The following is an 11,182-nucleotide window of genomic DNA, read 5'->3' as shown; positions in this document are numbered from 1 at the left end:
GATAAATATATGGGACTGGTAGACTTATGAGAGAGCACAAAGCAAGTTTCCAAGCAGTGTCTTGCACAGTAGCTGTTCCAGCAGGGGAGGGGAGATAAGGATTTGGTGATTCCTCCCCTGGGTGTAACATAAGCTGCTGTACCTGTGTGGGGCAGTCTGTGGGAAGGCAGGGGTGTCAGCCTGGCCAATCAGAAGAAGGCTGGCTTAATACTGGGGAGCTATATGTACTGGAGATGGAGAGGCCAGTAGAGAGATGAGAGAGCAGAGGGCAAGGCGCATTGGTGGGCAAAGTTAGGGTAGCCAGCAGCATAGAACTTACCCACACTCCACCTAAAAAGCCATTTATTATTTTCTATACTTCTGTTTATTACCTGTTATTCCAGAAGTCTAAAACATAATTTAGAAGGTTATTTCCCCTAGCCTGTTTTACCCAGGACAACCTTGCACAATCAGGGTAGGCACCTTATACCCCAGCCCAGAGCACTTAGCGAGGATGTCTCAACAAGGAACAGAAGACCTGTCCCTTCCTGCCAAGCCACTGAAATCCTTCCTCATCCAAGACATTCTGTCACATATAGGACCTGGGAGAAAGGAAAAAAGCCTGGACTCCCCAAAGACAGACCAGGACCAGGATTCTTCCTTGGGGGGCAAGAAGGAGAACTGTACCCCAGAAAAACAACAGTCATCGTCCCAACCTGCAGAGATGCACCACAGCCAGATGGAAGGTCAGTGCAAAAGTTTATATGTCAGGATTATTGACATGAAGGATAACTTACCTTTAGCCATTCCACATAGATGAGCTGGGATGAGTAGTCCTGAACCTGTAGGGAGGTTTGTGCTGGTAACAAGTGATGGGTATATGAGATATGAGATGATACTGTAGCTGAGTACATAGTTAGTTGTTGAGGTTACTTTTAGCCCCAATGTATTATAGTGCTTAAGCTGGTTAGCTCCCCTTGCAGCCTCAGTTTGACTTGTTACCCTATCTTGGAAAGCTTGGTGGCATATGTTCTAATTATGACCCATACAAACAAATGGGTAACATTACTAGCACTGTGTCCCGGTTTTTACAGAATAACTGAAGCTGCAAATGGGCTGATTGAGGTCATTGCTATAAAGTTATCCCCTGCCAAGACTTCCTTTCCTCCTGCTGGGTCCCAGAGTGGAAACAAATGTTTGCCAAGTGGCACCGCTAGAAGCCTAGTCAGGGGTCAGAACACTGCTTGTTGGGAGTCCAGGATGTAGAAATACTTATTAAAATGTAAGATGTGTGGTTACCCTCTGCATTAGGTTTTATTATTACTTCATATTAGAATAGAGCTTTCTGGAGCATTGTACATAAATCTAACTTCCTGTTGTTGTTGAACTACAGCCGTTAACACGTGCCCCTTCTTCATTTTATATTGTGTAGCTCATTAATCAAAGGAACCTATTTTAAAGCAATGTATTAAGCCTTATTGACAAGGTCAAAATAATCTTTCTAGGGCAAATGAATTATGCAAAGCCCATGCAATGCTTATGGGATGTGTCCCAGTGATATGTAGGTAGCAATTGGAGCTAAACATATTTTTACAAATAAATATATATATATATATATATATATATATATATATATATATATTAATAATGCAAAACAGTCAGGACCCCTACTGTGCCCTTCTGTCCCCCTGTAGTTATTGGATATGCTCTGTTTCTATGCCCCTGACTATGGACCAGCTTGTCTCTGATATCTGTATCCTATCTTTGTAATAAGACTGGCCTATGCTTATAATACACAAAAGGCTGTCTTGTACAATATAGTGCTTAATGATGTCATCAGAAATGGCACTTTCAGTGATTCCACTTGTGTAACATGAACTATTAAAGCTTGTGTATTATTACAAAATACTTATATACCCCTATTTAGAATTCCCCTCAGAGTTCTGTGACCTGTATAGAAGCACTGGCCTACAGGTTTTGGTCTCAGGTCACAGAACTTCTTTACGGTGACTTAGATTGTAAGCTTTACGGGGCAGGGACCTCCTTCCTACTGTGTCTCATACCACATGGCACTTACTCCCTGTGTATTTATACTTATTTATTGTATTTATTATAACACTTTTCCTTCCTGTGTGTAATTCTGTATATTTTAAGATTGTACAGCGCTGCATACCCTAGTGGCGCGTTATAAATAAAGTTATACATACATACATACTTCTAATAGCCTAATATTTTGCAATAGAATAGCAAATCATTCTTAGATATATTTCTTTTATTGACTCTTCCCCTTCCTCATCTTTCATCAGATGAAAATGTGGAGCTAGACCAAGCTCAGCCAATATCCCCGGTGGAAAAGAAACTAAAGCTGCAACAGAAACGATCCAGAGCTGCCTTCTCCCACTCTCAGGTCATAGAGCTGGAAAGAAAGTTCTCCAGCCAGAAGTACCTGTCTGCTCCAGAGAGAGCCCAGCTTGCCAAGAGCCTGAAACTGACCGAGACCCAAGTAAAGATCTGGTTCCAGAACCGGAGGTACAAGACCAAGAGGAAGCAGCTGGCCACTGATATGGAGGAGGTAGAGAAGTCCTCAGCTCACCCTGTACGGAGCAGAGACACAGACATCAGCCGAGCTTCACTCCTCAGCTTTTACCAGAACTATCACTGCTACCCCTACCTGTATTACCTGGCAGGGTGGCCCACGCCTCACTGGTGACCTCATCCTTAGGCTACTGGGACTTTCTAAATTATAATATATTTTTCTATTTTAAAACTAATTTTGATACCTTGAAATCTAGCTAGACAGGACTTGTAGCGGGATGAATAGCTATTTAATACTTATACCTTGCACTAAAGGACAATAAAGCCACCTACGATTGGCTGCAATAAGACATTGACTTGAAAACACTTGTTGCTTTTAGTGGAAGATCGCAAATCTATTGTTTCTATATTGCTATTGTTGAGTAATAACTCCCAGCATTCCCTTAGAGTGTTCGCACATAGGGGACTGTGGGAGCTGTGGTTTAGCCAAAGCTTTAAGGTCCCTGCTGGGATTGAGAGTCATTGCTACAAGAGGGTCATATTAAAGTGGTGGGATTTAAGTAAAGGTAGATGTCAAGGCCCCACAACATTGCCTACATGACCTGAAAATCCTAAGATTGGCACATGGGTATCAATGACAAGGACAATCTTATCAAGCTTTGATCATATAAGTAGATCCTAAAACCTGTTCTGTGAGCTCTGACATTTGGGGATCTATGGATTAAGGGCCGCAGACTATAAATCCTTGTCCAATTTAGTGTCATCAGCTTAATCTCTTTCTGTAAGGGAGGGGCAGACGGTATCAGGCCTTGGCTGGGTCTTCCCAGGCCAAGCTTTATCCCTATGCCTCCAACCTGCTAGATCTTTGCACTTAGAATTCTCTTTCTCTACTGGGATCCATTGTTCTTGATAATGTATTCCTATAGCAAGCAGACAAGATCAGCCCTTTCACTTGGGTTACCTATAAAGGAAATTAGCCTGCATGAAAGTAATACTCAAAAGAACCCTGCAGCTGGCCCATGGCACATGTTGGTGTTTTAGCCATCAGAAGTGCCTGAATGTGGCCATGCAACCTGCCATTAAACTTGAATAGAATCTAAAGTTGGCCATACACGCATTGATGATATTGTACAAAACCTCATATTCGGTGCATGTATGGCGGCTCGACGAGGTGACCGATATTGCAAAAGGCTGCGGATATCGGTCAAGTCATCGATCGCCCAGGTTAAAAGATTTTGATTGTGTGCCATTGAAGGTGTCCGAGCAAAATCCACGTTCAGGGCTGAATCGGCAGGTGGTAGTAGAATTTCTATTGTTTCTACCTCCATATCTGATGATTCAACCCTGAACATCATCGAAAATTGCTACAAGAATGGTCACCTTAAGACTAAATAATTAATAGGCTACAATTCTGCTTTTGGGCACTTCTCCGCCAGGAAAAATGGTGGTGTAGAATGCAGTTCGGAACTAGGGGTAGGCAGAAGAAGCACCTGCCTAAGCGGGTACCTCTCCTACCAACCCCTGGTCTGTGCTCCCCTGCCCCCGCCATTTCTATTGCATATATGCGTGCTTCTTCGCACACTTGCTGCGTGCCTATGTGGGGTCGTGGGGGGGCAGGATGTTCGAGGGTGGCATTCAGTTTGACCCGCCCCTAGTAGAATGGAAGGATGTTCCCTGTATGTCATAGGCTTATTTGCTATAACTGTGTTTTGGTTTGTGTTGCTCTCCATGTCTTTTTACATTTGACTGTGGCTCACAACTAAGAAAGGTTGGGGATCCCTGCTATACGGCTACACAGACATAATAAGCAATAGTTCCCTACTTCACCCAAAGCAGCTATGGATAGTGGGAAGATAAGGATACTCCACACCAACATATTATTCACCAACATCTGTGCCAGTGACTGAGCCTGGGGAAGGAAAATATTGGGAATAACTGTGTTTATGTGTGTTATGTGCCCCTTTGGGGAGCTGTGGGGAATTAAATGCCTTATAGTCAGAATCTGACAGTTATGCTGACACTATTTGCAAATAAAAATTGTATATAATAAAAACATGGACAATGAATCTGTAATTATTACTAGTCACATAATTCCTTTAAAGTTTACCTTTAAATTAAGTTAAGGTATGTTGTAAAGAGTGCTATTCTGGAACAATTTGCAGTTGGTCTTCACTTGTTATTATTTGTGGTTTTTGAATTATTTAGTTTTTTACTGTATTTAGCAACTCTCCAGTTTGGAATTTTAGCAGCTATCTGGTTGCTAGGGTCCTCATTTCCCTAGCAACCATGAATTGGTATGAATGAAAAACTGGAATATGAATATGAGAGGTCTGAATAGAAAGTACAAAGTAACAAAAGCCTCACAGAGCAGTAGTTTTTGCTGCTGGGGTCAGTGACCCCCTTTTGAAAGCTGGAAAGAGGCAGAAGACAAAAGCAAATAATTAAAAAACAATAAAAAATGAGAAAAAAGAACTGTCCATTTTATAACATACTAAAAGTTAACTTACACGTGAACCACTCCTTTAATTTACCCCTCACTTGAAACACTGCCAAACCCTGGCCTTCTTTAATGTAAGAGCTAACCAATATTGTACATTTTACATGTCTTTATTGCCCAACTTATTATATGCTCGCCTGTTTCAGGTTAACACTGCCACATATTTTTTGGAGCAGCTGTGGGGGCTACCAATTAGATCATAGCCTTTGGCCCACTTGGTACATAATTAATTTGGGTTAAAAAAGTCTATCAGGGTGAACCCCTTAAAATGAACCCCAGTGTACATATATACACAGCAATCCTATGTATATATACATATCCTATGTATATATACTATAATAGCCCCCCCAACCTTATTTTTTAACTCATGAGTCACATTCAAATGTAAAAGGTTCATTAGCCAAACAAGTGTGATGCAAGTTCCTGAGGTTGCCAAATACGGGCTATGATTGGCTAGCCCATGAGGACTGCCAGCCTGCAAGAGGCTGTTTTTTTATTATACTTATGTCTTTATGCCTCAAAAACTTGCCTTCAAGCTAGCAATTCAATAATTAGCACCTGCTTTGCGGCCACTGGGAACAAAGTGGTGGCACAATACATTGCTGACAAGCCACTAGCCACTACTAGCCTAACCATCCTTCTGTACAATAAATTATCCCACAAACTGGCAGCCTACTAATCATGCTCAAATCCTAGCTGCATCTCCATGCTGACATATAAACATACGGGGAGCATTCTTGTTGGAAAATGTATGAAATATAAATAAGCAAGATCTGGAGCTAAAGATATGATCCATCAAATGGAGGGGAATCAGATAAGGGGGCAGAGATGAGAGGGAAAAGAGCTGGGTGTTTATCTGAGTATAAGATGCTCTCTGGGAAGTGAGGGGTCTGGCAGGGCAGACAGTGAAATACCCTTTTGGAATCCAGAGACATTCTTAGATAAGGCAAATATGTTACTGGGAGAAAAGACTAGTGGATAAAGATTTTACAATTTAGGACACTGATAGGTACAGCAAAGTGCACTACCTATGGGTCTGAATTACAGAAGCTAATAATAGTAACAGGAGAGCCAGCAGCCCATACTGATCTGCAATATCTATTTACAGTATATGTACATATAGGATAACATTGTCCAAGGTTTAGGGACCCTAAGTAAAGATGGCCATACACGGGCCAATTCCAGCTGCCGAAATTGGTCCCTTAGACCGATTCGTCACCTTATCGGCCCGTGTCTGGGCACTAACAACGGGCCTGCCAAAACGACATCAGATCTTGATAGGGCAGGTTTGAAAATTAGTCGGATCGGGGACCAAATTGGCTCATTGTTGCAGTCCCTAACCGACGGATGCCTATACCTGTCGTACTAATTAGATTGTTTGGCCCCAAGGCCAAATGACTGTATTAGCCCGATATTGCCCACCTGCAGGTGGGGATATTGGGAGAAGATTTGCTCGCTTGGTGACGTTGCCAAGCAAGTGGATCTTAGCGTGTATGGCCACCTTAAGTTCTATTTAGGCCTTGAACACCATGTAAAAATTGCAAATAAAATTGTCCATGTACATGACAGAAATAACCATCTTTATTAGTTGCTTTATATGACAATGCCCTATGTGCATTCAAAATTTGTGTTTAATTCTGGTATATATCTAAGAAAGGTCTAGTGTTGGATGTGAAACTTTGTTTTAATCCCCTAAACCCAATATCATTAGCAGTAGTGTATGGTCACCAAATGGCAGATGGACCCCCAACTCAACCTGCAGACCAAAGGGGCACTTAGAACTGAAAAGCAAAATAACTTTGAGATCATGAAGAAAAGGATTCACCCAAGAAGGTCCCCTACACCAGGAAGCTCCAGTGCCATAGGATGTATCCAAAAAGGTCCCCTACACCAATAAGTGCCAAAGGATTAATCTGAAAAGGTCAATGAGCAATGAGCAATATAGGATTTATTGGAGAAGGTGCCCTACATCAACAAGCGTCATGGGATTCATTGGAGAAGCTCCCCAAGGAATGCCATTGAATATCTCCTCACATCTTTAGGTATAAAGCTTTAAAGGGGTGTTATACTGGCCACTGGTTATATCTGGAATTGAGTACAGCATGGGTGAATGGCTTTATGGTACTTTCATTGGCCAGTGAAAGCTCATTTTTTCATAATCTGAGCACCTGTTTCCATGTTGCCTTTGTTGGTACAAATAATCAAAAATGCCAGGGACCTTGTGGGTACAATTAATATCATAATATATATATATAGTTTTATTGATGTTTATTAGAGCTGGGTGAACCTTTCATATTTTGGGCATGGACTGGACCAGGACTCATTTATTGCTTAATATGGAGGCAAGCGTGTGTATGCTCCATGGTGTGCAAATGTAAATGTAGATATATTTTGCTTTCCTGCAAATTCCCTTAATTATGTTTTCCTAAATGACAGTTTACAATCTACTGGGGACAGATTCATCGATGAGGCTTTGTCCAGCTCTACCTAAGAACTAAAATAGCTATCCCACACAGTATTCAGATTAGTTTACTGAAAGGCTACAGTGCTGCTCTAAACAACTGTGCATTATTAAACCACCTTAAATGCAAAAATAAATGTAAAACATTATTTTAGTGAAGAGACCTGTAATTTTCAGCCTGTAAGGTGCTTACTGCCACCCTCTATTAGGAGCCAATTAAGCTTTCAGTTTGTGATAGTGCAGATTGTAGATTTGGCAGATATTCTCATCCCAAATTGCCTCCTGTTTCATTTGTATGCACTTATAATTAGCACTGATTCATTTACAGGTACATAAGATATCCAGTATATAGGAGTTGATTTTCCCTGCATTTCCCAGTTTTCTTATCTCAGTTGCAGAGTGAATTAAGAGGATTACTCTTAATGGCACCTGTAAGTTTGAGTAACCCTGGGGAGTGACACCAAATTGCCCAAAATCCTCCCCCCCCCCCCATTGCCTGCTCCTGCTGAAAAATGGATGTCAGACAATTGTGTTGGAAGCCTATAACCCCTAACTATTTGTAAGTCAGCTCTGTGTATTCAACATAATTTCTGTACTTTACAGAACTTGACTTGGAAGGAGATGGTTATAGAGCTACACTCATATTTACAGACTGGGGTCCTGCACTTCTTTCTCCTAATGCTCCATCTGGGAAAGAAATATTCAGGGAGAGTGGAAAGGGTTAATAGACTGCTTGGCCATGTGCATCCCAGCATGGCTGTTCTGTGTTTATACTGAGTCTCTGCTCTGTTATACCACCTCCAGGAAGCTGATACAAGGCAGATGGGGATCTCTCTGTGGGAAAAACTCTTATCACCCCGCACCATGAAAAGGGGCACAGAGGTTAATTCCACTACCAATGCTCCCTGCTGACACACCGAGGGAAGGTGCTGGCTAAACAGCATCAGATCCCTTGGGATACTTCGTCCAGGTCTTCTCTATCAGCAGACATTTCTACTGTACAGCGCTTTATAAATAAAGATATACATACATACACAATGCCCGAGTATAATGCAGAAAAATGACTTGCCCCAGTCTTTTGTAAACTATCCGCCCCATTTATTTTATATTTAGGGGCTTCTTTCAGCCTTATCTGAAGGCAAGTATTCTAGTCTCCCCTTTTTACAGTGGAAAGAATATTTAAAATAAAGTCTTTGAATCTCGGAGGGAAAGTTTTGGGATACCAGGGTTAGATGTAATGGTTTTACTGTTGAACTTTGCAATTCAGTACAAAGGGCATTTTATACTTTGTAATAATCATCTCATATGTATTCAGTAGGTACAAAGGCATTAAGACCAACCTGTGCCCTGCAACTCCCAGGATCCCCAACAGCCTCTGCTCTACTCTCTCAAGCCAAAATGCTGGGAACCTCTGGCCAGGTCTGGTTGGACAGTTTGGCCAATTTTGACCATCCTGTCGAAATCCTGTTTAACATACTATCCTAAGATAATCATTTGATGTACCTTGTTGGTGGGTGCATGGTCAGATTAGGATTTTGAGAGGAGCGTTTCACATTCTGTTGGATCCAATTATTTGGGCTGTCAGCACAAATGAATAGAACAATGGTATTTGTCCATTGCTGGGTATAAATATAATTGTCCATTCGTCCTATGGGCAGATCAAAACAGCAAAGTTTGTCACAAAGGTTGCCATACACCAGCCAACCATTCAAAGGCTGGCAAGCATATGGCCACCCTTAGGCCAGAGAGAATGGAAACTAATGTCACAAGAGCTAGATGCATGTAAAGATTCAATGCAAAATTCAGCCTAGAAAGAAAATGTTTGCATTACAAATACAGATTAAGAGCAGAGGCTTGATGGGAATAAAAGGTGCAGAGCTTGGCATGCATACACCCCTGCCAATTGCTGCTGTTGGCAGTTTACCTTCTGTTTGAAGAGTAACGGAGAAGAAAGGTCAGAATTTACATAGACCTCTAAAGACTAATCTGGACATATTTTGATAAGCATTTCTCCCTGACAGCAATGGCAGAACAAGACTGATGGGCAGGTGTGCCTCCCTGAGTAAAACATACATATTACCATCTTTTGAATCACATGAAGGTGAGATCCAGTCCAAGACACACAAGGCACCACCATGCCGGGCTTTTTGAAGGCTCGCTCATCTCTCCTCCCTTGTCATCTGCTGCCAGCACAGAGAGAAACCCAGAAAAGTAGAAAATAGAAAGCAAACTATTGTATTATTCCACAACTCAAACCACTTTATAGAGTCTGGCCCACTCTAGTAACCCTAAGCAACTATTAATATGAAGTTGTTGTTACCTTTGCTGCTATAATTGCCTTTACTCTTCTGGTCTTTCCACTAGATCAGGGATCCCCAACCTTTTTTATCCATGAGCCACATTGAAATGTAAAAAGAACTGGAGAGCAACATTCAAGGGGTTGGTGAGCAACACGTTGCTCCTGAGTCACTGTTTGGGGATCACTGCACTAGATGTAGGAACATCGTTGGTGGGATTTACTTGCATTCAAAGTGTTCCATTTATCTTATAGGTGTTCATTTGGGTTGAGGCCAGGGCTCAGGATAGTCAAGGTGGTCCACTACTATCTCAGCAACCCCTTCTGTATGGATCTTGTTTAGTGCACGGGGCATTACTGTTCTTATGTAGAAAAGACCTTTCCCCAAACTGCTGCTGCAAAGGACGAAGCACAGAATTGCCAAGTATATCATGTATGATTTATATGGACAGATAGACTAGAAGCACCTACAGAAATTGAGTAGATAGAATAGAGAAGAGTCTATACTTCCACCGCTTATCTGAAAATTCTCAGCTCCCGGGATGACACAGATCATCAGACTCACAAATATACAACTTTCCTCTGCCCTTCCTGTTGAGATTTCTCCCTGCTGCAGCCATATGTAATTGTTTATTGTTTTTCCCAGATGGTAAAACTCCGGGTAGCACAGTAGATCATTCAAGAGTCTCTGGGGGATGCACTCAGATGGAGTAGAAGAAAGATTAGTCCCAGTTCAGACAGGCAGGAATAGACTATTGGAGACAGTGGCAGAAGGCATTATCAGGTGAGGGGGGTCCTTATACAAAAAATGAGAATAGTGTTTTTGCAAAGTGGTGCAGTCTTAACATCTGTAGCACAGGCTGGTCGGATGCCTCAGATTCTTATTCAGCAGTAAAATATTTATTAATTAGTTGGCCGCAGGTCTGAACTGTAATTCAAATTAGGCTGTAGCATTTCAAGTACATAGAGGCCCAAACAGACCCCCACAGGCTCAATAAATAGTGACTGACTATGGCATCTTACAGCAGCCCCTCTGGCATTTGCCAAAATCCACAGATTGCCAGTCTGGGCCTGATAGGCAGTATCTAAACTGGCATCAAGTGGAATGAAAGTAGGGTTGTCACCTTTCTTAATTATTTTTACCAGCCGGTGGGGGGGGACACAAAAGGGGCAGGCAGAGATGTAAATGAAGTGGGGCAGTGATGTATGGATGAAGGGCCAATGGAGGACGAGTTATGCAGAGGTTTGGAGGGAAAAAGGGTAAAATTGTGGCAGATCAGGGGCGGTCCAGGGGCTCATCTTAAGAGTATTACAAATTTACTGCTAATTACATTGCCAGTAAATTTGTAATACTGGCCCCGACCTTAGCAGGTGTTTCACCGGCCAATGGGCAACTCTAGATGGAAGAGAAAGA

The 11,182-nt window shown here is 42.0% G+C and overlaps 1 protein-coding gene across 1 annotated transcript; it reads left to right on the top strand.

Annotated features, from left to right (window-relative positions):
* Positions 1-241: 241 nt before the first annotated feature.
* On the top strand, positions 242-4,567 carry nkx3-1 (NK3 homeobox 1). The gene is made up of 2 exons (XM_012959435.3): positions 242-725; positions 2,286-4,567. Exons 1-2 carry the CDS (start codon positions 494-496, stop codon positions 2,687-2,689), a joined length of 636 nt encoding a protein of 211 aa, XP_012814889.1. The 5' UTR covers positions 242-493; the 3' UTR covers positions 2,690-4,567.
* Positions 4,568-11,182: the final 6,615 nt, after the last annotated feature.

Source organism: Xenopus tropicalis, chromosome 3, assembly GCF_000004195.4.
Source record: "Xenopus tropicalis strain Nigerian chromosome 3, UCB_Xtro_10.0, whole genome shotgun sequence".
NCBI classification, from domain to species: Eukaryota; Metazoa; Chordata; class Amphibia; order Anura; family Pipidae; genus Xenopus; species Xenopus tropicalis.
The sequence above is the reverse complement of the archived record's forward strand: the minus strand, read 5'-3'. Positions and strand labels throughout refer to the sequence as shown.